Here is a 27,367-nt window from a genome sequence, read left to right as displayed (position 1 = left end):
CCACAATATTTTGCTTATTTATCTATTCCCTTAAGAGAATACCCTAAGGGTTATAAATCACTTTTCACAACTCAGAGGTAGATGGATCAGTACTTTTTAATAAGCCAAAATTTCACCAGTGTGAATATTTTCTCCACTGACTCATGTAGCTCCTCTAAGCCATAGTGAATGGTCTTTATAAATAGCTATGGCCAAACATTTAATCACCCTGTGGCCAAGTTGGTAATGAGCCTGTCCTAATTTAATTGCACATCTTGGAAAACAGGGGTTTGTAGAAGGGCTCCTTCCTATAGCCTTTTAGCTTGATAGAACCTGCAAAACCTGTACTCCACTGTCATCTAAGATTTGCCTATGCTGATGAAACTTTAGAAGTCTGGGTTAATTAGCCAGCATTTATCAAGTACCTACTATGTGCCAGGAATTGCACTTAGATACAAGTTAAGAAGATAGATAGTGCTAGTCATTAAGGAAACAAAATCAAGGGAAATACATAAAGGCAAGTAACTATAACTTGGAGCAACAACACGGACATTATGGAGACATGGTATTCTTATTATTCCCTTTTTATAGATGAGGAAATTGAGGCTTAGGTTTAATACCATGACTGTGTTCACACAAGTATAAAGTGTCTGAGTGTTTCCTCACTTCCCAAAGCAAGCATCCTTTCTGCCATGCAGGAAAAGATTCCCATGAGAGCCTCTATTTCAAATGGTCCCTTGTTCCTAATCAATCTGGAGACGAGGATATTTTGTGTTTGATTCCCATTTTTAAGATCTAGTGGAGCATCATAGTATGACTCCCAAATTAGTCATGGGGACAGTGATTAGAATAGTGAATGAGCTGTGTAAACAATTCATGGCTTGTTTGATTTCTGGGGTTTCCCTAAGTTGGGCAACTAATCCTAAAGAACAAGTGGGTCAAAGAACAAATCATAGTAGGCAAGTTTAAAAATTAAATCTCTAATAATAAAATATTATAGTTTAGAAGGTTTATTAAATGCTATTAGAAGTCAAGGAATAAAGAGGGTACAAAATAAAAACTATATACCCATGGCTGATCAGCCAGTTCAAACACCCGCCTTACCACCATCAAGCACTGGACCAGAAGTAAAGAGGTGGGACCCTTCCAGTCCTTGCCTAATATACCCTGCCTATAGGAAGTATGTAATGACAGGAAGTCAGTGGGCTCTTAGGAAATGTAGTTCTTTTTTAGAGTAACAGATTTTCAGTTATATACATGGAAGAAGCAAAACTATCACTCTTTGCAGATGATATAATGGAGATAAAAATTTAGTTGAAATAAACAGCAAAGTTTCAGGATATGAAAGAAATCATATAAATCATTAGCATTGCTATATATTACCAATAAAGTTCAGCAGCAAGAGATAGAGAAATTTCATTTAAAATAACCATAGGCAATATAAAATGGGGGGGGGGGGTCTCCCTGCTGAGACAAACTTAGGAACTATATGAACATAATTACAAAACACTTCTCCCACGATGAGATCTAAATAATATTTCATGGATTAGACTGAGCCAATATGATAAAAATGACAAGTATGCCTAAAATAATTGACTTATTCAGTGAAATACCAATCAAATTACCAAAAAAAATATTCCATAGATCTAGAAAAAAGTTCATCTGGAAGAATAAAAGGTCAAGAATATCAAAGGAATTTATGAAAAAAAAAGTGTGAAATAGCCATACCAGATTTTGAACTGCATTATATATTAAGCAATTTGGTACTGGCTAAGAAATGGAGTGATGGATCAGTGGAATAGATTAAGAACTTAGCACATGCTAATAAATGAACATAGTAATCTAGTGTTTGATAAATCCCAAAGTATAAGCTTTTGGAAGAACTCAGTTATGTGAAAACTACTGGGAAAATTAGAAAACAGTAAGACAGAAATGAAGTATAGACCAAGGTCTCGCAGCCTACAAGATATGGTCAAAATGGGTACCTGATTTGGATATGAAGAATGATATAAGCAAATTAGGGGAATATACAATAGTTTACCTGCCAAATCTATGGCTAAGGCAAGAATTTATAACTGATGGAAAGCATTACAAAATCTAAAATAAAAAAATTTTGATTGTATTAATTTTAAAATCAATATAGCCAAGATTAGAAGGAAAGCAGAAAATGGGGGTGGGGGGATTAGAGCAAAGTATGTCTGATAGAAGAAAGCCTCATATAATTGAGTCAAATTTTAAGAAGTCATTTCCCAGTTTTAAAAAAATGGTCAAAGCAATCCAGAGGAACTTATTAGAAAGAATGCTACCCACATCCAGAGAAAGAACTGTGGGAACAGAAATGCAGAAGAAAAAACATCAATCACATGGTTTGATGGGGATATGATTAGGGTTTTAATGTTAAAAGATCACTACTACAAACATGAATAACATGGAAATGGGTTTTGAACAATGATACATGTATAACCCAGTGGAATTGCTTTTCAGCTCCAGGAGGGGGAATAGAATAGGAGGGTGGGGAAATCATGAATCATGTAACCATGGAAAAATATTCTAAGTTAAAAAAGAAAAATGGTCAAAGGATATAACAGTTTTCAAAATGAAAATCAAACCTTTTTATGCTCATATAAATAATGCTCTAAGTTACTGATGATCAGAGATATGCAAAGTAAAACAACTCTGAGGTACCACCTATCAGATTGACTAATTTTATTATAGAAAAGGAAAATAATTGTTATGGGAAATTTGGGACACTAATGTACTGTTGGTGGACTTGTGAAATGATCCAACCATTCTGGAGAGCAATTTGGAACTGTGCCCTACAATAATACTATGCATACCTTTTGATCCAGTAAAGGATAAAAAAAAAAGTAAAAGGACCTATTTGTAAAACTGTTAGCAGCTCTTTTTGTGGTTGCAGAGAGTTAGAAATTGAGAGAATATCTATCCATTGGGGAATGTCTTGACAAGTTGTGATGCAATACTATTTTGCTAGAAGATATGACAAGCAGAATGATTTCAGAAAACCCTGGAAAGATTTACATGAGCTGATCCAAAGTGAAGTGATCAGAAGAACCAGGAGAGCATTGTACACAGTGACAGCAATATTGTCTGATGATCAACTGTGAGTAGCTGAGGTATTCTCAGCAATATAATCATCGAATAAAATTCCATGATGCAAAATTCTGTTCACCTCCAGAGAAAACAAATTGATAGAGTATGACTACAGATTGAGACATACCATTTTCACTTTATTTGTGGGGGTTTTTTTTGTCATCTTATACAACATGACTAATAAGGAATTTTTTGCATGATCTCAAAAGTATAATTAGATCAATTATACATATAGTTATAGAGTTAGATCGGGAGGGGGTGATGAGAAGAGGAGGGAGAGAATTAAAATTGTTTTCACATGTAATTGGGAAAAAATAATACTGGAATAAAAAAAGAACAAATCATAGAAACATACATTTCCTCCACTACTACATCTGAAACTCCTCATTTAAGGGTCACTCCCATCTTTTGATATTAGGTCCATGATGCTTTCAATTACCAACTGCCAGGTGACACTCTCAAATAATTCAATACCTGGCTTAGTTTTCCTCTCTGACTTAAATCTTGTACATGTCATACTTGAAGAATTATATACTGTATATATATTTATGGTCCTCCAGACATCTTGGCCTCCCAGTTCATCAACCTCAATGGCACAAGGGATAGAGATCTGAGCCTGGAATCAGGAAGACTTGAATTCAAATCCAGCCTTAGACACTAACTGGACTAAACCAACTGCCTATTTCTGAAACTATAAAATTGGGATAATGATAGCACTTCCTTCACAGTCTTGTTTGGAAGATCAAATGAGAATATAAAGTGCCTAGCACAGTGCCTGACCCAAAGTAGATGCCTTAAAAAATGTTTTTTGTTTGTTTTGTTTTGTTTTGTTTTTTTACCTTCATCTCCTGTGACCTTTTTTACTTTAGCCCTCCATGGCTGTGAACTACTTTCATGATCTTAACTGACATTCCTCACTTCAATCATTACCAACTTTCCTTACATCTTCCCATCTGCCTCAATCCTCCTAAAATTGGACCAGTTTCAGAGAGTACAATTAAATTTAACCAAGATTAAATATTGTGTACAAGGCCCTATGCTCAGTGCTAGCCATGCAAAGATAAACATAGAACATACTGTCTGCTGGGGTGGTAGGAGAGCTATACAAATAACTAACATATAATAACATGATAATTAGAAAACATGGATCAAGTACAAGTAAAACATGTATGACCCAGATTGAATTGCTTGTCAGCTCCAGGAAAGGGGGGGGGGGGAGGAGAAAGAAGGGAGGGAAACAATATAAATTACATAACTTCAGAAAACTTACATAGAAATTTGTTATTCAAATAAACAATCCAAATAAAAATTAAAAAAAAGATTTTAAGTACAAAGGAGAAGACCAGGCAACATGCCTGGTGGGAGCGAGGGAGTGAGGGAATCTAGGAAGGTTTTGGAGAGTCAGCACCTGAATTGAGTGATGAAGAGCAAAGGAAGAGTGGGACATCAGCAAAAGGATATGTGTGTAAGGAACTATGAATGAATGAAAATTTTATTAATTTTGAAATTAAATGGTAGAACCTGCCTCAAAACCAAGAAATTGTTGTATTTGGGCAACTCTAAAACTTTCCTGGAGACTGAATCAGTAGAGGGAATTTTCTCATCCAGGAAGAAGAGGCTAGGGGAAAGAATAAGCATTTATTAAATGAATACTTTATGTACTAAATATTTTTTATATATCGTTTAATATTTGTTCCCGAAGCCAATGAGATCCCTTTGTCTTACTAAACATAAGCCCTGGGGATAAACAAGCCTGTTCCTACCCCACAGGCAGCCTTCCTCCAGAGCCTCAGCCGCATCCTCTGCCTCCACACGGTCTCCTAGTAACTAATGCGAAGGTGAGGAGAAGGACCGAGGGAGGAGGGAGTGCTCTGTAGCATCTTCAGGGCTGCCCTATCTCCTTAGCAACCATGGGGCAGGGGAGGCTAATGCAGCATCCTCAACCTTGCCCCGTTTCTTAGCAACAGTCATCGCGAGACGGGGAGGGGGAGTGAGGGGAGGGAGGGAGGAAGGGAGTGGGGAGGCTAGCGCGTGCCCGCCAGCTCAGCGCCACTTCCGCTTCTCTGCTCCCGTGGGTTACTAGGGGCGACCGTGGCCCGGCCGGGGCTTGGTGCCCCCCGGCGCCCCCGCCGGCCTCCACGGCCTAGCGGCTATATCCTCTCGCCGCCGCGCATCCTTGCCCAATCAGGGCAGAAGCTGGCGCGATGGCGGCGGCAGCTCCGCGGCCCGAAGTCGAGGAGGCCGCTGAGCCCCCTTGGACGCTGCTGAGCCGGCAGACGGATGGAGAGGTCACGGCCAAGGCCCCGCTGGCCCCGCCGGGCCTGGCCGGGGGCAAGCACCGCGGTATCTGCTCTCGCTCCTACTTCCTGGTGCTGATGGTGTTCGTGCACCTCTACCTGGGCAACGTGCTAGCGCTGCTCTTCTTCGTGCACTACAGCAACGGTGACTCGTCCGGGCCAGGGCCGGCAGCTGGCCAAGAGGTATCCCCAGACCCAGGACCCGCGGCTCCCGCCCCCGCCCCACGGGCCCCAGCTGCCCCTCCAACCCCTGCTCTCTTCGGAGCGCCCCTCACCCGGCTAGAGGGCATCAAGGTAAGAAGGCACCCGTCTGGGGATCGAGAAAGTAGATGTCAGAGAGCACACCCCTTCCTCACTTCATAGGTGGAGAAACTGAGGCCAGGAGAGGGGAATCGGACTGTTCAAGGTCACAGACAAAATCAAAATTCTGATTCTCTGACTCCACATCCAGTCATTATCTCATTTTTCACCTCACTCTGCTGCTTTGGTCCCCTCTTAAGTGTGAGGATGAGATTGTGGAGAAGACAGGACATCTGGACCAGGCCTTCTCCTCTCGTCTTCCCCTCCTCCCATCCAGCAACTGCAGTGTTAGAATTGAATTAGGCCTGAAAGGTATTAAGGTATTGTGTGTATGTGTGTGTGTGTATACGTATACACATAAATTATACTATACATATACTAGGTAGATATAGCTAGATAGATATTATATACATAAATAGAATAGATAAATATTTAGTATGTCTGCCTTTCTACATGAAACTAAAGACTATGGGGCCAGTAGTGATTTTGAGAGGTAGTGTCCTGATTCTTTGCTTTTTCAAAGCTTTTGTTTCTCTGACTTCTTCCAAGGTAGTTTTTTGTCTCTAAGATGAATTACCTTGTAAATGATGTTTAGCTCCCAGGAAATGTTAATCCCATCAGCCCTTGAGAAATAAGGTTATTCCCAAGATTGTTTCTGCAGTCGTGTTTTAAATTGTCCCCCATCGCTTTTTGCTCAATATGCTGTCAGTAAACCCTAATTTGTGACTTTCTGTTAAGTTCCAACAAATATTTGTTAAATGTATAACATATGTAAAGTGCTTTGCAAACCTTAAAGTCCAATGTATGGACAAAACACCATGCCAGGGGCTTGGAACCTAGGAGGTGGCAGATGGCTGAGGGGTTCATTCGATCCCAATGTGCTATTATCCAGGTTGGCTACAAACAGAAGGTGGAGCTGATCCCCAACAAAATACATGATGTGAAGACCCTCAGCTTGAAGCCTCTTCTCTTTGGTAAGGACACACCAACAAAACTCCCTACAGAAATAGGCATGTCACAGGTTAGAGTTGTGAAACTACTTATAGCATAAATTTCAGTCCCAAAAGTTCTAAAATTTCACATTTATAACAACTTAATTTCCCTTTACCTCCTTTCCTCCTCTACACATATATAGCCCCAAAAAATCACAAAAGTAAAAAAAATTCTCTGTGATAAGATGAAAGCTGTTTTTTTTTTTAATTGAGTGTCAATTCTCTTTTAAACTTTTCAGCAAGCACCACCATCTTTAGTCTTACTGCTTTATACAAAATGACCCTTGGATCCTTATAGTTATTAACAGCTAAAATAAAGACTCTTCACTAAAATGGTTCCTTATCCCAATACTTAAGTATTGAGTGGAAAAAAAAGTGATTTCTGTGAACTTCCAAAATCAAAGAGTTGATGCCCTTTTAACTTAATCGTGGACTCTTGTTTCCTCTATCTTCATGGATGATGTTACACCAGTAGCTAACTGATAGTGGCCATTGGACAGCCTGTGCCTGACAAAAAACAGGCTGGTAAAGTGACTAACTCAAATTCCAGGACATTAGCTTATCATCCCAGAATCCTGCTAATTGACTGTTGGTGCTGGCTTTAAAGAACTTTTAAGAACTGAAGCTGGTTGTCTCATCATTTACTGTCCAACACTCCTGGGAAACTTCTTAACACACAGTGCTTTTAAAATAGCTTTGCTAGTACTTCTCTGTAATGCATTGCACTACAAATAGGTGAGTGTTAGATCTGATTGTATAGAATAGAATGTTAATATAGAGAGGTTGATGAGGAACTTGTGAAAACCCTTAGCATTATGTGACATTTGTATTTTTACCAGAAACACCTAAATGGATGTCTCACTACTCCTTCTCCCTCCCCTGACCTGAATAGGAACACAGATGTTCTGTCCTGAGGGTCTTTCAAAGCCTCAGCCATTTGTCAGAGCTGAGGGTGAGGGGGAATGTCCACTGGGTTTGTATCTGAAATCCTCACAACCATCATTCCTACAATAAGGGCTTACGGGCAAGCTCTGGCAGCAGTGACCAAGAGAGCCTTGGCCTTTTGCATCCAGGGACTTCAGGACAAGGCTGGCATCTGCAGCTGTCAGGAGCCCCTGGGTCTGAGCTCATCCTTTACCCCACTGGATCAGAGGTTTGTGAGGGACCAGAGATTTGGGGGATATACTTGGACCCATTTGCCATCTGAAACTGTTTCAGGAAATAGCATCAATGTTTTGGTTGAAACCTTTTTTATAATGGTTTAGTCATTCTATTGTGGGTTGATTACTATGAGGTTTTGGCCAAGATGTAGGTGGGGAGAAAATCCTACAGATATGCAGAAGGTCCTTCAAAAGGGTATAGACAAGAGAATGAACAAACACCATGACCAGGTTGAGAACCCCCAACCTATATATTCTTCCCTGTAGCACAGCAGAGATCTCTGGGTCAATCATGTTGAAAATGTTTCAGCTTAAAATTCTGGTTCTAAGGTATAACCTACTAGAACATTTCTTACTAAGGTAGTTGATCTCGAAGCCCAGCTGTGATGTGCCCTGGCTTCTAGCCCAGTGGGGCCTATAGAATGGAGAATAAGCCTGGAGAAAGAAAAATACAAACAGGGCTGCTCCAGCCCCAAAAGGTCTAAATGGTGATTCCTTGACCACAGCTAAGTAATGTTTTTATGAAAACTTCTAACAACCTGGAGCCTGATGTCAGGAGGAACTTAAGTCCATCCTTTGTTGGTCTGATGTGAGTATGTTAGCAGCAATAAAAAGAGAGAGGAGAGGATGATCCAGCGCCCAATATTCAATGCCCCCTTGATGGCAGTGGTGTAGTGTGGCTCTTCAGTTTTTTCTTTCCCTGATGCTCTCAGCACCAAATCTCCCAGCATGCTAGTCACTGAGGCTCTTCTTTCTAGTAATACTGATGCTGAGATAAAATAGAGCTAGTGAATACTTGTCTAGTGAATCAGAGAGCTGTGGCAATCCCAAAGAAAAAGACAAGATGGTAGAGCAGATAACTGTCCAGGGATGTGCCCAGGGCCTCCCCACTTCTGTTTCCAAGGAATGTAGAAATAGAGAGATAAGGGATAAGGGAAAATGCAAAATTGTCACTGGAAGCTGATGTTCTCCCTTCCCGCTCAGGGACAGGAAAGGCAATGAAGTGACAGTTAACTCCCAAACCTCTTCTCTGTAGTTATTCTCCTTCTAGAATCTTTTCCGGGGTTCATGGCTAAAGTTTCCTTTCTCCCCTTTTAGAGACAATTTTGCATTTTCTCATCCCTTCTCTCTCTATTCCTACACAATATAAAAGTCAGTATTTATATGGAACTTCAAGATTCTTATGTGCTTTGTGTAATCGTCTCATTTGACCTCCACAGTGACCTTGGGAGATCAGTAGTGGGAATAATATTATCTTTATTTTACAGATAAGGAAATTGAATCAGAACAGGTCCTACATCAACTAAATGGCTCGGGCTGTGACCAAAACCCAGGACATATGACTCCAAGTGTAACCCTTTCCATTTCATCCTACTTTTGCCACCACTTCCTTGGGAAATACTTATATAATCTAAAAACTCTTACCATCATAGGAATATATTCAGTTTTAGCCTTTATATCTTCCTTTTCCATTTCCCACTATTATCAAGGCCAGCAGCCCAGTGTGCCTGGTGAAATCTTCCCTATTTCTGATTGAGCTGATCATTTCCTTATGAGCAAGGATTATATTTTATGATTTATATTCCCTGACACATTGATAGGCACCAATAAATACCTAATAGGTTAATGTTTACACTTTCCTGGTGCAAAGGAGTTGCTTTTTTTCCACTTTAGGTATTTCAAAAATAAATATAAAATTAATCCTGTTTGGTCTTCTAGAATTCTGTTTAGAAGTTGTAGGCATCTTCTAGTATTTATTGATCTGATACCCATATGCCATCCCATATACTCTGGCTGTGTTTCTTATGAGGAGTTTGTTGCACTTCTTTACATGCCCTTCTCATTCCATTGTCCTTTGAATTCCAAGGACCCTTAACTAGGGCATGTTGAATGCTTTTCTCACTGGGTCATGTTTTTATTTATTTTCCTAAATACTGTAGATCATTATCATTAGTTTATGAGAAATAAACTCTCTCTCTCTCTCTTTCTCCTCCACTCCCCTCCCCATTTTGCAGTTTAAGCAAATATAGTTCGACAGATATCCTGAGAAGTTTGTGCTCATAATAAATCCTAGAGAGCTAACAGTAACAGATGTAGATTTTGAGTATAAATATTAGTTTAGGTTTTAAGCAGCTTACCCTGGCTGTGTACATGAAAGTCTCATCGACTATCCCAGAGGTCTTTTTTAAAGTGTTTCCAGTAAGGGTCTTAGTACTCAGCAAAGTTCAAGAAAAAGATATCGAAGCTTCTGATTTGGTGAACCTGGCATATTGATTCTAGGTTCAGAAAGTCTACCAAGTAAACCTCTGGGGCTCTTTGAGGTAGTCATAATATGTGCAGATTGCAGAGCACTAAGTAGGCTAAGCATGGAGCTATCTTCATAATGCTCTCAGATTTCAAGAAAATGCTCACCCAGCAGACAGCAGGTTATCAGGGTCAGAGTGCAGTAGGGCCAGAGTTACCATTTCTGTTCTCCCTACTTTCAGAGCTGTATTGCCCTGCCAGTGAAGAAATGTGGTAAGGATGGGATCTTGAAGGTAAGGAACTACAAAGGCTCTAGGGAGGCTGCAGCAGCACAGGAGAAATAGAGCAGGGGAGGTAACTTTTTCATTGTTAGGGAGCTGGCCACCTTTTGCCAAGGGTCATACCCATCAACCTTTTACTGTGTTTCCTTCTACTTCATCTGAAATGTCCATTTTGTGTCAGTGGTAGGACCAACCAGCTGAGTCTTGATAACTATAATCACTTAACTCTATGCTTCTGTCTGGGAAGAGTATCTTCCATCCTACCTGCATGAATTGAAAATGCAGGGTCTTCTCAAAGAATGACAAAGGGAAGATTGCATCGCATCTCCCAGAGTACCACATAGACAAGAACTGAATCAACAAGTCATTTTTTTTCCTGGAATAATTGGTTGCTAGAGATCTAAGTAAGATATCTTCCCTGCCAGAAGTTTAGCTTTCCAATCAGGGTCCTTAGGCCATAAAGGTATGATATTATGTCAGGATAAAGGAAGCATCTGACTTCACTTCTTTCTCCTGAGAGTGAAGCCTCCCTACTGTCTGCACCGGTGGTGCTTCCACTTTCTGACTGCAAGATGCAGGTTCCTGTTCCTCTTGTTCCAGGCATATGCCTTGTTAACCACCAGTCGGTTGCCCTGGACCTCTCCACTGATTATGTAGGCCCCTGTGTGAGTGCCCCGCATGAGATTGTGCACACAGGTAGCGTCCCACTCCAGCCACTGCTTCAGTCTGGGCTGGACCTCTGTTGGCAGCAGGGGCCCACGCTTTAGCACCTCCAGCCGGGAGTCCATATCACAGTCAAAGATGCTGGATGAGGTCTGATTCCTTCGGGAGATCTGGACCTTCACAGCTAGAATAGATAAAACAAAATCTTGATCCCCTGGCCCAATAGATATGTGTCCTTGGATTCTCTTCCTCCTGAAGCTTTACCAAGCTCCCCAAGTTCTGCCACCATATTCCCTGTTGGCCACTTCTATGTGCCCTTCTACTCTCATCAAGTTTTCTAGGCTTCTGTCTGAATCCGTTACTTTTGACTGGAATTATCTCAGTGGTCAGACTGACAACTGAGAAAAGACTTGAAGAGCTGATCCGATTTACTTCCCTTTCTCCTCTAACTTAAAGCAGGAGCTAGGTAGAAGGAGGCAGAAGCATATTATTAATAGTGCCTTGTTTCTGAGAACTGGTATGAAAGGTGGTATTAAGACAGCACACCTACATAACTAAAGAGGTGAGCAGGTCACATGGTAGGGGGAAGTGGAACAGGTTGATGGCAGATGATAGCACATACCAAGTATCAAAAGATCCAGAACAGCCCCCATGCAATGGATGGATGGATCCTTGGCAGAGGATTTGCAGGAGGGTAAAGAATCATTCAGATTAAAGCATGGGTAAGTGGCAATTGACAGCTGCTCTGAAGCAGGCTCTTTGTACTTCTTGCCAGCCTTGAGGCTTCTCTGGTCATAACCTACCTGTTAACATGAAACTGCTTTAGGTTACCCACCTAATTGCCCAGACCTGGGTAGAACCACTGCAGAGGTGCAAGAAATGTGTCTCTCTTGGAAATGCCTACTGGCAGTGGATCCTCTCACTATCTCTGGCTCACCTGTGCTTCTTCCTACTAGAAGCCTTTCCTGATGCCTTAGTGGTTGGAGCTCCCTCCTTGCCCCTCATATTGTAATAAATATTCTTATCTGTTTATGGCTTTCATCCCTCACATCCAAAGGAAGTAAATTCCTTGGGCATGCATTTTTCTTGCCTTTTTTTTTCCATTTCCCCAGTTGGTTCTCTTCTCTTTATTGATGAATTCCACTTGAGTCTCCCTTTTGGGAAAGGCCCAGGCCAGCTTCCCTTTATTCTTCTCCTGGCTCTGCTTCCCCATCATCTCCATGACAAATCCCTAACCCTTTATGGGATGTCTTCTCTCATTTAGAATGCAAGTTTTTTAAGGGCCAGGCCTCTTTCTTTTTGCTTGTATTCGTATTCTCAGGACACAGTGCCTAGCATATAATGTTGCCTGCCTGCCAGTATTTTTCATATACTGGGCAATTAATAAATGTTTATTGGGTTAGATTAGCTTGAACTTTCCCTTCCCTGAGAACCTCAGTTGTTTGGGTGTGAACTAAAAACTTTTCCATATGGCTCACTTTGGATCAGCAGTTAGCTTTATTAGAAATCTCATATCCTATGGGGAAGGTTCACCTCTGTTGTTACTTGATAGCAGAGGGGCCATTGCTCTGCCATGTACAAAATGACTTTTTTTCTTTCACTGACTTTTGATTCAAAGTACTAACATTCTCCCTGGTGACACCTAGTTGGGCATTTGAACATCACCTTCAAATGTATCCTTGCACAGGTATTTAACATGGTGCTGGGGACTTTCGTTTGCTAAGTGGTCTGCACAGGGGGAAGGTCATAGTTGCTGAGGGCAATGAGGAATGCCACAACCCTTGTACTCACCAAAATCACTGGTACAGAAGGTATCCAGAACCTCCTTAGGAGACCTTGCCTCTTCCAACTCACAGTCCTGGCAGCTGGCTCGAGGAACTGGTGGGGGAAGGGGAGAATACCATTGTAAGCCATTGTTCTCAACTGTAAGAGAACTGTGTGCCAAATTGGTCAGCTTGAGAGCCAGTGTTCTCTCTGTACCCAGTAACATAGCATCTAACTCCCACATCCTCCTTGGCTATGGAACAAGGGCTAGGAGAAGGCCACACCCTGGGGGACTTGCTACTTACTGCATTGTACAGGACTTAGTGGACAGAGCTGTGGTTCTGGTTCCTTTTTTTTTTTTTTAGCTTGATAACTAGAAGGGGGATAGCGACCTCCTTCAGTGGATAGAGCCAGACCTGGACACAGGAGATGCTGGGTTTTAATCTAGCCTCAGATACTTCTTAGCCGTGTGGCTTTGGGCAAGCCCAATTGCCTAGTCCTTAAGTGCTTTTCTGCTTTAAAACCAACCCTTAGTATGATTTTAAGATAGAAAATAAGGGTATTTTTCAGAAAAAGAAAGAACTAGAAACAAAATAGAAGGCTATAAATTGGAAAATGGCTGAACAAAATTTTTCATATGAATAGGATGGAATTTAATTGTGTCATAAGAAATGTATGTAATGTAAGAAGAGTATGATGTAGGCAGAGAAATATGGCAACATTTGCACAAATAGAGTGACATGAGCAGAGGCAGAAGAACAACTGTCAAGATGACTGTAATATTAAAGGAGGGAAAACAAAAGCAGCTGTTGCTAAACACTCTCAACAAGTGATGCTGAGCCATAGCCTCCAATTCTTGGCAGAGAGGCAGAGGCCTAGAATTACAGAATTAGAGGAGCCTTCTCAAGATGTGGCCAGTGAACTACTTAGTTACAAGGTTGGGGAGAGGGAAATTTAAAAAACAAACAAACAAACAAACAGCAACATTTTTTTTAAAACCCTTCAATCTCAGAATCAACACTCCAGCAATCCAAGGCAGAAAAGTGGCAGAGGCTAGGCAATGAGGACTAAGTGGCCTGCCCAAGGTCCCACAGCTAGTAGGTGTTTGAGACTACATTTGAACCCAGGACCTCCTATCTCCCTCCAGGCCTGGCTTTCAGTTCATTGAGCCACCTTGCTGCCCCCAGAACATTTCTTCATGCACAAAAGAAAAATTCAAAAGAGGAATCACCAGACAGTTTTGTTATATCTTGTTAAACTCTCTCTATATGTGTGTGTGTGTGTGAGGGGGAGGGGGGGTTAGCAGTAATCATTGTAGTAGTCGTAAACTCCATGCTAGATGGAGCGAACCAGAAGAGACTGATGGACTTACTTCTTCTGCTCTCAGTTGTCTCATCACTGATTGCAGAGATACACAAACTGTGATCTATAGGAAAGTTATCACACTGGAGGATCTCTGGCCAAGGGTATCCATAGCAAGCCATGATGGGGGCGCAGCTGTCCCGGACGCTTTCACAGAGACTTCGGCAGGGGTAGATAATCCTAAAGGAAGGAGAACAAGGACACTTGTTAAATCCAACAACATTCTCATTCACACAGTGAAGGGTGTTGTGCGGAGAGAGGAGACTTAATAAGTAGGTACAGTTTCTTTAACAGCATAGCTTGGTCCAGTTGTCCTGGGCATAGTTGGTAAAAAGAAGGAAGGAAATGTTTAGTAAGCACCTATTACATGCCAGGCACTGTGCTCAGCACTTATAAATATGATCTCATTTAATTCTTACAACAACCCTGAGAGATAGATGCTGCTATTGTTACCATTTTACAGTTGAGGAAAGCAAGGCCTTCAGAGATTAAGTGACTTGCCTAAGGTCACACAGCTAGTCATTGTCTGAGGTAAAGATTTGAACTCAGATTTTCCTGATTCCAGGGCCAATTCTCTATCCATCCTGCCACTTTGGTACTCTAGAAGTGTTTGCCAATTCACTGTCAGATAAGGCCTCCTGAAACTGTGGTAGTGCTGCAGTAAGCACGCAGACCCTAACTACTGATGTTTCCATCACCTGCCCACCAGCTGGCTATGGGACCCTCTTTGTCCCAGGTTTCAGATGGCTTCCCAAACTGGTCCGTGTGGCATTGCTCTGGAAATGTTGGGAGTATAAAACATTAAAACAGTCTTCCTTGGATGGAGACACTCAGGAATTCCTGAAGTAAGGAGAACCTTTCCCTGCCCTATCAGGATGTGGAGAAAAGTGCAGTGGGAGCTTTGCTCTCTGGGGAAGCCATGAAGCCATCAAGAATGACTCCCCACTTGGGCCTCACACAGTGCTTTGTTTTGCACCTTTCTGGGAAGTGACTCTTTTATCCTTATCTCACTTACTATATATTAAATCATGCACTAGACCATAAGCTCCAGGGATAGGGACATTATCTTAGCTAAACTTTGCACCTTCTCTGGTGCCTAGCACAGGGTTGTAGCTTTATTAAGCGTTTGTCAAGCTGGACAGAATTACAGTGAATACCTGGTTCATCAGGCTGGGAAACACTCCAGGTGGCTGGGGGTTAACGTGTGCATTAGCTTCCATTCAGAACCCAACTGTGTTCTCTATCCCTAAATTGCCACTGCGGGAAAGGGAGGAAAATGGGGACTTCTTGTTGGCACCAGAGGATTACATTTTGATGTCATGGATTCACTTTCTGGAAATAAGGCTAAATTAAGAAACGTTTTGGCATATGGACCCATTTATTTCCTGAAAGGGAGGCTGCTGTGGGAGTAGCGGAATTACTTCCAGCAGAAGAGCAAAAGGGAGAAGATTCCTGTCCATTTCTGGTGACTCTAAGTGCAGTAACTAAGGGGTGTTCTTCCATGGGCCTTTACAGTGACAGAAGACTTTAAGAGTGAACAGCAGGACAGAAAGAGCCCTGCGCTATGAGAGGAAAAACACAGAGAGCAAAAAGGGACCCTGGCTGTTCAATCAGTGGGACCGTTGGTCATTTTTCACTGGAATGGAATCCTCTAGTGGAAGGGGGAAGGAGGAGGCTTTCCCTGGCTCCTCGGTGGAACCAGCCTCTTGCTTCCTCAGTGGAGAGCACTTATGGGGCAGAAGCACTTTCCACAGGGCTGGCTTTTGTTCTGAGAGCTGATGATCGGAGAAAGCAGGTCTCTCTGCAGCAGACTGAGGAAGACTCCTCAAACACACAAACCCAGCAGCTGCTGAAAGAGTATAGCCCCATCTGGCCCACGGCTAGAGAGAACCAATGGGCACATGTTCATTGACTGCCCAGGGGAGCCCTTTCCCCTGGAAACAATAGAGAGGTTAAAGTCTTACCTGTCCAGGCATATTGGTGCAAAGAGGGAGCAGAGGAAGATGCGGGCATCGGGATGGCATTCCCTGGCTAGCAGTGGCAGCCAGCTGGAGGACTGCTGGATCACTTCAGCCATGGTTTCATGTTCCAGCAGGTTGGGGATTCGCATTTCAGAATAGCCAATGTCATAGCAGAGGGCCATGCTTCTTGGGATGTATGTGCATCGGGAAGAGCTCCTGGGGAAACCTGCCGAGGCCCTTAGAAAGCAATAGCCACACAGACCTACCCAGATGAGCAACAGCCTCCGTATGGCCCCTCTGGCCAGCATCCTGCCCCTTGAGGAGATCTGAAATTTAGCTAGCACAGATGCTCCAGAGGAGGAGAGTGGCTTCTGTGGGGAGCCCAATCTACCCTGGAAGGCCTTTTATAAGGTTAGCTCCCTAGGTTCCCTGGCCAGCCCCTTCATTAGGAGTCCACTGTTTTAACAAAGACCAAACAAATGAGGTGTTTGCCTAGAGTCTTTGGATTTCTAATTGGGGGCCTTGGCTCAGCTCAGCAGGTGAGTTAATGAGAGCAGCCCAGGGGCTTGGCTAGTCCTGCTCCTGTCAGTAAATCAGACCTGTTTGCATTTGATTAGGTCTCTACTGGATATCATTATTCCAGTCCTGCCTCTTTAGGAGGCCCCTAGATTAGGCATCAGTTAATAAACTCTTTAACAGCTGTTTTGTTTTGGTTTTTCTTTCTTTTTTTGTGGAAAAGCAATCCAATGTTGACCAAATCAATTAGGCCTTATTGATTTATCCCAGCTATGCTTAAGCAGGCTTCCAGCCTTTAGCCCCCAGCAGAACTTTCTGGCATTCTGCATAGGCTTAGGATGGAGATGTATTTGGAGGTTTTTGACACAAAGAATTTGGTCAAATCTGGGTTATGCATCCTATCTCTGCTTGTCCCTGTATTCTAGCCATAATTCAAAGCTGTGTACAAACAGTATGTAACTTCTCCATTCTTGATATTTAGTTGGGGCCTATGGGAACTCACTTGTGTGATGTCCCTAAATCCTTCAGCGATCCGTCCCCTTGTAAGTCTGGACATTCTGTGATTGCCCTCCAACTTCTGGACTGTCCTCCCCATTAGCCTTCACTCTCCTTAAGAACGGCCCTCTCAGATATAGACTTTAAATGAACATCCTAGTGCAAACATCAACAACATGGAAACAGGTTCTGATCAAGGACACATGTAATACCCAGTGGAATTGCGTGTCAGCTGTGGGAAGGGTGGGGGAAGGGGAGGGAGGGATAGAATATGATTCATGTAACCAAGGAATAAAGTTCTAAATTGACTTAAAAAAGAAAGAGCGGCCCCTCCTTTTCCAGGCCTCCTCACCTCTGTGATGTCTTGTGCACAAGTCCTGATTGGCAGTATGCATAACGCTCACCTAGTGATCCCGAGAGAATACCTGTAGCTTCTCTGGGTAAAGGGGCCCTCTTATTAAACTCAGAGATTAACCTCTCCCTGTGGCCAGGCCGTTGGAAATAAAACTCAAGTTTTGAGAGGAAATTCTTGTTCCTTTTCTAATTCTTAATTGGTTGCTCTCTCACTAGTCAGTGATTGGAAGGCAGGTAATCAGAACCTGAAGAGGGGAAATGGCAAAACTGTGTCCACTGGATATAGAAGGTTAGAGGGGATCTTGGATACTGGGTAGTTCACAGATGAGGAAATTGCAACCTGGCAGGAGTTAGATGACCACTGGGTCACAGAAGCAGGATTTAAACCCAGAGCCTGGGCCTACAAAGCCAGGGTTCTTGCTACTATAATCCATTGTCTCAGTGAACAGGATCTATCCTGGCAGAGGAGGAGATTTGGATCTAGGATCACCTTCCATTGACACTGATGCTAACCCATCCCCCCCCCCAATTGCCTTCTTTCCTCATCAGCCTCGAGCTGCCCTGACTATAGTACTGGATTTGAAGGATTTTTATGAGCCTCCCCCTCCTCGTCCCCTGGAACACTCACATGCATGTGCTTTGCCCACACCCTTCCCTCCACTGTAAGCACATTGACTTGGCTGCCACCCCTTTGTGTCTTTGCCTGGAGCGGCCATTCCTTTAAGGAATGTTCCACTGGAAGACTTTCCTCCCTAGACTGTAGAAGGCTTAGGGCATAGCCCCATTGCTTTCCAGCTGACCACTAAAATATGTCCACCTTCGCCCTGCTGGTTGCATGATACTTGGCACTGGTCTGGCTCTTTAAGAGAGCATCTCTCCTGGTCCTCCTAGCAGTTCTTTGCAGTAGGCAGCAATAATGATGATAACTGGCATCTGCACTGTCACTTTGAGGATTGCTGAGTGCTTTACAAATGTCATCTCATTTTATTCTCACTAAAACCCAGGCAAGAAGATGCTGCAGGTGTTCAGATCTCCATTTTATAGAAAAGAAAACTGAAGCTGAGAGGTTAAGTGATTTGCCCAGGGCCACACTGCTAGTAAGGCAAGATTGTAACCAAGGTGCATGCAGGGTATTCATCTGCTTTGTCTTGGCTCAACTAGGGAGAAGCTTTGGCTCAGCATTCAGCAACACCAGCCCAAATCTCTCCTAGGCTGTGCTCCCTCCCACCTTTTAGAGTTCAGACATGAAGTACTTTTTTTCCCTGTTGTTATGGTGTGGTAAATGTACTTAAGAGTAGACTGCTTAGGGGGAGAGATTCGGTAAGTGAGGGACATATTGGAGGAGTGGGATAAGTTGTCTGCACAACCCAGAAATATTTATTGCAGTATCTTATTGTAACATGAGAGGACAGCTAGGTGGCTCAGAGGATAGAGTGACAGGCTTGGAGTGAGTAAGACTCATCATCCTTAGTTTATATCTGGCCTCAGACAATCAACCCTGTTGGCCTCAGTTTTCTCATCTATTAAGTGAGCTGGAGAAGAAAATGGCAAACCATCCCAGGATCTTTGCAAAAAACAAACAAACAAAAAAGCCTAAATGGGATCACAAAGAGTCAAGACACAACTGAAAACAACTGACCAACCAATGTAGCATGAGCTAACATTTTTGGTTGCCCTACATTGGACTCTTCTTGATGGGAGAAGGCTATCCCTCCTACTATCATGGCAGTGTGGACAGCCAAAGCTCACAAGGTGAGTAGAGTTGGGCAATGAGCCAAGATGGAAACCTTCTTTTGAAGCCATTTATCCCACAGGTTCATGAACAGGTTTCCTCTATGAGGTGTTTAAATTGACAAATTTCCAGACTAGCAATGTGACCCTGGGCAAATCACTTAACCTCTCAACTTCAGTTTTCTTTTCTATAAAATGGAGATCTGAACACCTGCAGCATCTTCTTGCCTGGGTTTTGGTGAGAATAAACTGAGATGACATTTGTAAAGCACTCAGCAGTCCTCAAAGTGACATGCAAATGCCAATTATCATCATTATTACTACCTTCTGCAAATCCCATTGATCCCAATGCTATTTACCAGAAACCTGAGTGGCCACCTGTGCCAGTGTCCCATGGTCAAAGTTCCACATAAAACCTGATTAGCACTCTGACCATCTCCTGTTCTTGATAGCTCTAGCTATTCTTGGTAGTTCTAGCAGCTCACTGAGTCATTCCAACCTAGGTTCAAAATACAGAAGGTACAGCTAGGTAGCATGGTGGATAGAGCACCAAGTTTGGAGTCAGGAGGACCTGGGTTCAAATTTGGCCTCAGACACTTCCTAGCTGTGTGATCCTGGGTGAATTACTTTACCTCAATTGCCTAGGCTTTGCCATTCTCATTTTAGAATTAATACTAAGACAGAAGACAAAAGATTTTTAAAAAAGAATACATATAGGAATTGACTTAATGATTGATGTTGAATTGTTTTCTTAGTTTCTCAGGGAATTTGCTTCTTTGTAGCCTGACCTAAGTCCTAGATCCTAGGGTACCTTGGCAGAGACATAGCCGTTGGGAAACACCCTGGCAAAGCCCTGCCCCAACCTTGGGTGGCGTGTGGCTCTTTTCACAAAGCTGATACATTCACTTAGTCATTCCTATAGATCATTGGATCCTGAAGAAGTTTAATGTACTGTCTACAATGAAAGATTCTAGTCAGGGCCAATCAGTAAAGAGGTGTGAAGTATGAGGTTACTGGCATCTCTGGCCCTTTCCTAGACTGGAGGCTCACCGTAAATACTGCCATCAGTGAGGAGACTGAAACCTCCCCTCTTGGTTTTCTGCAGTGATTGTCAGCCCCACAGTTCACTACGCTATTTTTTTAAAGGTCTCCATTCTTTGTCATACCTTTTGGAGAGGAAAGGAAGGAATTAGAAACAAGTCCTTTAATTGTTGCGATAATTTACATTTTAAAGTACTTCAAGCTTTTCCAGCCTTTTCTTCCCATCCTAGCACTCCCAGAGAGAGAGAGAGAGAGAGAGAGAGAGAGAGAGAGAGAGAGAGAGAGAGAGAGAGTGTGTGTGTGTGTGTGTGTACATGTACACATGTCCAGGGGTTCTCTCCATCTTGCAGGTGAGAAAATGAGCCCAGAGGAGCCAATGCATGCAAAGGAGCAGCCTAACTTTCCCCAGCTTTGGTTTTTCTCTCAAGTGCCATTTATGAATGCTGTACTTTTTTAACTGATAACTTGGCCATCAGCCCTTTCGTCTTCTTCCTGGCAGAAATTCCCAATTTTCTGAGTGAGGAAGAGTGTAAACTGATTATCCACCTGGCCCAGCTGAAAGGGCTGCAGAAGAGCCAGACACTTCCCACCGATGACTATGAGGAAGCCATGGAAATGATCGATGTCAGCCCCATGGACATCTTCAATCTGCTGGACCATAACCAGGATGGGCAGCTGCAGCTCAAGGAGGTAGAGGAATGGTAGCCTCCTGGGGAGCATTTCCTCCAAGGGGAAAGAGTTTGGTTTGGCCCCTGCTCCTCCAGAGTCCTTAGCTGCCTGTGGGTGCAGCCCAGATCTAGTAGGAATCCCCCTCTCTGTACTTGGTCCTCCCTTTGTCCCTTGCAACTGGCAGGACTGAGCTCTGAATTCCACTGCCTCATTTGTCAGTATCCTCCTTGCAGAGCCTGGGTCCCCAATTTATGTGTCTCCTAGGAATCTTTTTGTTTTCTCTGCTTCTCAGAAGGAGGCCAGGCCTGGGCCCCAGGTTTTGCACAGGAACAGGGCATTGGGGTAGAAAGAAATCTGAGGCTCTCTCTCAGTCCTCTCCTATTCCCTCAGTGCCTCCTTGAGAAAGCCGGTATGGGACTTTCTTCGATGACTACTGGTATAGGGGTCATCCGCTTTTGTTTGTGGACTAAACAGTGAACACTTGTAAATGCCAGGCTAGCTTACTGTGTAAGAGGAGCCTTGGACTGGAACAATGACTTGGAATGTAGTTTTGTTACTAAATAACCTTGTGACTCTGGATAAATCCCATCACCTTCAGAACTTGTTTTATCTATAAAATGAAGAGTCTGGACTGAGCCCCTCATAACACTAAATTTTATGATCCTGTTCTTTACCAAGGATTTTCCTTAAGACTCCTTTAAATGTCTAGCTATCCTGGAGCACTGAATTGAAATTTTAAAAGCAGTCTTTTAAATGTTTCAGCAACATATCTATGCTGTAACATGAGGCCTACCTCTAGGATCATATTTGTGGTGAACACGGCAGATAGGTCTTGAAGTAGATTGAGCACAGAACTTAGAGTCAGGAAGACCTGAGTTCAAATCCTCCCTCAGACACTAGCTTTGTGACCCTTAGCAACTCATTTCCCCTTTCTGCCATAGTTCCTCTTCTATAAAATGGGGATTATAACCTACAGGGGTTGTTTGAGTCCAATAAATAAAGCACTTTGTAAACTTTAAGACATCATGTAAATGTTAGATGTTGTTTAGAAGAGAAATATAAATTTTCTTTGAGGTTATTCTCTCTTCAACAAATATTTCTTTTTTAAAATTTTATTTAATTAAATAATTTAGACTATTTTTCCATGGTTACAAGATTTATGTTCTGTCCCTCCCCTCCCTGAACCCCTCCCATAGCTGACACGCAATTCCACTGGGTTTTACATGTGTCATCGATCAAGACCAATATCTATATTATTGATATTTGCACTAGGGTGATCACTTAGAGTCTACATTCCCAATCGACCCATGTGATCAAGCATCAACAAATATTTCTTAAGCACTTACTGTATAAATGTCTTTGCTAAGCATTAGGGATCAGGAGATAAAAGATGACAGTTCTACACCTAGGAACTTCTAATTGACAAGTGTAGTGGAGTAAAAGAGATCCCAGCAAAGGGCTTTAGGGAAATCTGAGAGGGAAAGAATACTTTCTTGGGAAGGGAGGAGGGTAAAACAAGTCAGGGAAGTCTTCATGGAAGAGGCAGTGCTGAGCTGAGCCTAGAAGAAAGAGAAGGATTTCTACAGGGTAATGAGGAGGAAGGGCTTTCTAAAAAGGGAAGAGGCTTAGAATGAGGACTGGCTACACAAATACAAAGAGGACAGAGAGCACAACAAGATCAGGAAACAGCTAATAGTTTATAACAAAGAATTGCCCATAATATTGATCTTGGGGGGCCTTTGTGGGTCTTACCCAATTGAGAATACATTTGTTGTTTCAGGTGTTGACCCATACCCGTTTGGGGAATGGGAAGTGGATGACACCTGAGAACATCCGGGAGATGTACAGTGCAGTCAAGGCCGATCCTGATGGTGATGGTGAGTCTAGAAAGTTCTGAGGACATAGGCCCTCCCCAGGGTTTTATGCTAAATCCAGTTGCCTAAAGGTGAAAATCCCCCAAATACCAGCCTCAGTCATTTTGTACCTGCCATCTTCATCAAATTTTCAACCTAGAGTAGTGTCACTAACTTTGATCATCTTGAAGAAGGGCCTGCTGAGGAGTGAGGGAGCTGTGGTAATTGATGTGCCCAGGAACATCTGGTGATGCCCTCTGCTACTTATCACCTATGCTTCTCAGTGTCATTCAGGCAAAGAAGGATGGGAGCCAGAATTTGCTTTCTTGGTCGGGAACTTTTAAGAGATGGACTAATTTGGAATATAAAGTATATAGCTGCTTAGAGATGAATAAAAGAACAAGCCTTTATTAAGTGCTTACACTAAGTCTTCTTTGTGCCTCAATTCCAGCAAATATCAGAATGTATTCATAAAAGTTGAGGTTTTGATTGGCATATAGAAGTGTGAGACAACAGAAGCAGTTGGAAATACTCAAATGAAAAAGAAAATGGAGAGATTGGGATGAAGCCTGGGATTTGGAGAGACATTCATTCTCTGGGTCATGATCACTAAGTTTTACCTCCGGAGGTTCCCTTGAAAGGGCATAGAGGGGGCAGCTGGGTAGCTCAGTAGATTGAGAGCCAGGCCTACAGATGGGAAGTCCTAGGTTCAAATCGGGCCTTAGACACTTACCAGCTGTGTGATCCTGGGCAAGTCACTTCATCCCCATTGCGTAGCCCTTACCACTCTTCTGCCTTGGAACCAGTACACAGTATTGATTCCAAGACGGAAGGTAAGGGCTTTAAAAAAAAAAAGAAAGGACATAGGCCCTCCCCAGGGCATTGAGTTCTAACCAGTCATTCTAGGTGACTGAAAAATATCTGCAATGGGACTGCTTGTGTTCCTTAATGTTCCCTATGTTCCCATCCTTTCTCTCTTTGGGAGAAACTTTTGATCCAGACTACCATTGGCATTTGATTGAGGTCTAAAAATCTAGGCGTTCTTCTTCCTTTTCATGAGGCAAAGGCAGGGTCCCATCTCTGAGAACCTACTGAGCTGATGCTGCCTTCACCCCTTTCCATAAGGATGCTGTGTTCCAAGAGCTTCAGGAGCTGGGTCTCTTCAGCTTCCACCTCCTCTGTGGAAAAATCTGAATGTGTAATGGTCTATCTCCTAACTCATTTTCAACACGTTTCTTCAGTACCTATTTGGAGCTTTCAGAATGAATTATAAGTAATGTATATGATAAGTAAATAGTAGCAAACCAAGTGTCTGAGGTCCAAGAAAAAATGATATTCCCAATAGGGAAAAGGAGTCTAGATTAAGGAAGGCCTGCTACTGAAGGAGGGACATGCATTGGGGTTTAGAGGATGAACAGCCAATAATTTATCAGATAAAGAGAGAAAGGAAAAATATACCAAATGTAGACATCAGAGAAAGCACAAAGCTGATTGAGAGAAGTGAAAATAATGTGGGGTTCTAGAGAGTATTCTAGAGACACGGTCCCCTGAGAATGTTTGGAAAAATGTAATGGATTAAGGAAGCAATGATGCAATTTCTCCAGACTTCTGGGGGAAACCAGATGAGGCTTTGGATAGAGGAGCAGAGCAAAGGAAAGGCAGAAAGATATAGGCAGAAATTCACTAGAGGAAGGGCTGAAGTTTGCATCCCATCTGCCCCAAGCTATCAGTGCTAAGGGCTAGGCCGGCTTTGCGAGGTGGTCTGCTGGCACTCAGTACTTGGTCTCTCAGCCTAGCCTCCTTTTGGGTGAAATTGTCACCCATCATTGACAGTATATGAGCCTTCAGGGCTCAGATATGAGCTAGGCAGGTCATTTCCAACATCTGAGACACTCTGGATGGGGTCCAGAGGACTACATCATCAGATGAGTCCTATTACCCAAGCAAGACTGAGAGCCTTAACATGACGTGTCCTAAGCAATGCTGGCTATTCCCCAGGGGGTCAGAGGCTCAGCCAGGGTATGGGCTTCCAAGAACCTTCCTCTGCTTGCTGGCTTTCACTTCCCTTGTGACCTGGGGTGACCAAGACTCAGGAAGCCTGAGGAAAAGTCTTAATAGGTTTTCACAAACTAATCTAATTATGGAAAAGTGGCTTTATTTTGGGGGGACAACTGTTTTTTTGTGTGTGTTGTGTGTCCTTTGAAGCAGAGAAGATAGAGTTAAGGCAGAAACACTAAATTCAAATTAAATGTCTAAATTAGTCCCAGATGTGATTGCAACCTATTTAATTTCTGCTAAAAATAAAGCAAAGAAGTGAGAAACCTCAGAAAAACATCTTATTTTGGTGATTCCCCACCCTCCCAAAAACCTTCTTTCTAGAGGGGATGGAGTTAGACAGGCAGAACCAAAGAATCTCCAGCATGGGGCGGGGGTGTAGGGGGAAGGATTTCCAGTAGGTACTAACACTTGTGGATTCCAATTTGGCCCCATGGGAGAAGTGGAAGACTAGAGTGGGCAGCTCTGACAGTCCGTGACATTTGGTCCTCCTTGTTTGGATGTTTAGCTGTGGACTCTGCCCTTAGAAATCATGCTGGGCCCTTTCATGTCAGCCTGGCTACCAGATTCTTTCACTGAAAAGGCCAGACCGAACAAGGGGAATATTTTACCTAATGGTCTCCCCTTGTACTACTGACTTGTGGACTTGTAGTCATTTCTCCTCCCTGTGAGGGCAAATATTTAGGACAAAAGGTGATGCAAACCAGGCGTTCAGAAGTTAGTGTACCCAACATATGTATACTGCTAGAACAAAGGGAGATTTAGACATCAGAATTTTAAAGTTGGAAGGGGCCTTCATAGATCATCTGGTATAGCCATCCACTCTGCAAAAATTCCTTCTGAATTTTTCATTCCTTGCTTGACAGATCATCCAACTTCTACTTAAACATCTCCAGTATTGAGGAGTTCATTATCTCACCAGGCAGTCTATTTCAATTTTGGCCAGCTTTGTTAGAACATTGTTACATTAAGGAATATGTTATTCATTCCTAGTATTAAGCCAAAATCTGCCTTCATGTACATTTCCCCCACTGGTACCAGTTGGGTTCTCTGGAGCCAAACAATGTTTCCCTTACCTCCATAGGACAGCCCTTCAAATACTTGAAGACAGAATTCCTTTGGTATTCTCTAAACTAAACATTGCCTGTAAGACATAGTTCAGCATCCTCGCACCATCCTTGTCCCCACTATTGTGAAGATGCCCTAAAATGTGATGTCCAGAGTTTACTGTGTTCCAGCTGAAATTTGATTTCAGTCAGGCATCAAGACTATATTTATTAAGCACTTCCTGTGTGCCAGCAACTATGTGAAATGCTGGGGCTACAAAGAAAGGCAAAAAACAAATCACCTTGGGTCAAAAGGGTCATGAGGGGTATGTGGTGAGGAGGTCTGCAGTATCCAATAGTGCCAACCAGATCTTTTCTCTCTGTTACCCACAGGTGTGCTAAGTTTGGAGGAGTTTAAGCAGCTAAACCTCAGGGACTTCCACAAGTACATGGGGAGTCAGAAGGTGAAGGTGAGCGACCTGGTACGCAATAGCCAGCACACCTGGCTGTACCAGGGCGAGGGCGCCCATCAGGTCATGAGATCCATCCGGCAGAGGTGAGGCCTGAGGACAGCTGCACAGTCCTGACATGCTGGTGCCCACCCAGCAGGCAAAGTGGGAGAGGAAGCATTTGGTTGCCAGAAAGAAGAAAAATCCCAGGGTAGTCTGAAAGGAGTTGGCTTAGTTTTTCCAACATCTGGAGACCTGATTTCTTGGTGCTCAAAGTGGGGTTAGGACCAAAGCTGGGCATGGTTGTGGGCCTGGATATTGTATCCCTGAGCCCCCCAACTCCCACCCCACCCCTTCAAATAGGAGCATGACTTATTGCTACAGGAGGAAGAGTTGAGGAAAGACTTGTCAGAGAGGCTATCTGCCAGGATAGAGAAGAAAGGTTCTCCTAGACTCCTTCAAAAGAAAAAAGTGGGTGCTTTCCCCCAGGAGACATGCCTGGTGAACCTACTTCTAGAACTCTCTGGAAAAAATAGATTTTTAAGGTTTGCACAAGCACTTCTTAAACATCTTAGTTGAGCAAAGAACTGTTCCTCACAACAACCCTGTGAAGTAAGGAAAGCAAATATTTATATATCTCTTTTGCAGATGAAGAAACTGAGGCAGAAAGGGCAAATCATGTGCCTGGAGTCACCCAGCTCCCCTGGGGCTCCTGGCTCCCAGGTCTAGCACCAGACTTTTGAACAAGGCCTTTTCTGCAGAGACCAATTAGAAATCTGAAGAATATACATTTAAAAGGAGAAACTGCCCTGCAACCCTCCTATTCTCCTAGTCATGGGCTTAGTTGTAAATGCCTCTAGGGCTCTCAAAATAGAGCCAAGAGAGGTGACTTAGGGCATCCAGAGGTACCTCCCAAGAGGGATTCCTTGCTGAGCTTTTCCATCTCCACTAGTCAGGTTGAAAAGCCAGTCTAGAAAGTGGTGCCATCCATACCCAGTTTGTGGATCAATCCAGTAAAGAGAAACATGCTCCTGCTTCCAGTGC

The 27,367-nt window shown here is 43.1% G+C and overlaps 2 protein-coding genes across 5 annotated transcripts in view; one reads left to right on the top strand and one right to left on the bottom strand.

Moving 5' to 3' along the window:
• The first annotated feature begins 5,085 nt into the window (after positions 1 to 5,085).
• P4HTM (prolyl 4-hydroxylase, transmembrane) overlaps positions 5,086 to 27,367 on the top strand; it is a 32,245-nt gene continuing 9,963 nt past the window's right edge. For 2 of the 4 annotated variants that reach the window (XR_008913477.1, XM_056805088.1), the window contains exons 1-5: positions 5,103 to 5,681; positions 6,580 to 6,661; positions 20,751 to 20,941; positions 22,701 to 22,797; positions 26,268 to 26,430. Coding sequence is in view for 3 of the 4 variants with exons in the window: in XM_056805088.1 (XP_056661066.1) it covers positions 5,295 to 5,681; positions 6,580 to 6,661; positions 20,751 to 20,941; positions 22,701 to 22,797; positions 26,268 to 26,430 (920 nt within the window). In the remaining variant the exon portion in view is untranslated. Of the gene's footprint in view, positions 5,682 to 6,579; positions 6,662 to 20,750; positions 20,942 to 22,700; positions 22,798 to 26,267; positions 26,431 to 27,367 lie in introns of all 4 variants that reach the window. The other 2 variants (XM_001377625.4, XM_056805086.1) reach the window with 2 other exon arrangements.
• LOC103104714 (secreted frizzled-related protein 5-like) lies at positions 9,011 to 16,524 on the bottom strand. Its single transcript, XM_007499825.2, has 4 exons — positions 16,118 to 16,524; positions 14,164 to 14,333; positions 12,819 to 12,905; positions 9,011 to 11,211 (listed from the first exon to the last, which is right to left on the bottom strand). The coding sequence occupies exons 1-4, from the start codon at positions 16,420 to 16,422 to the stop codon at positions 10,895 to 10,897; spliced, it is 879 nt and encodes a 292-aa protein (XP_007499887.1). The 5' UTR covers positions 16,423 to 16,524; the 3' UTR covers positions 9,011 to 10,894.

This window comes from Monodelphis domestica, chromosome 7 (assembly GCF_027887165.1).
Source record: "Monodelphis domestica isolate mMonDom1 chromosome 7, mMonDom1.pri, whole genome shotgun sequence".
Taxonomy (NCBI): Eukaryota; Metazoa; Chordata; class Mammalia; order Didelphimorphia; family Didelphidae; genus Monodelphis; species Monodelphis domestica.
This window is presented reverse-complemented; position numbering and strand designations above follow the sequence as displayed.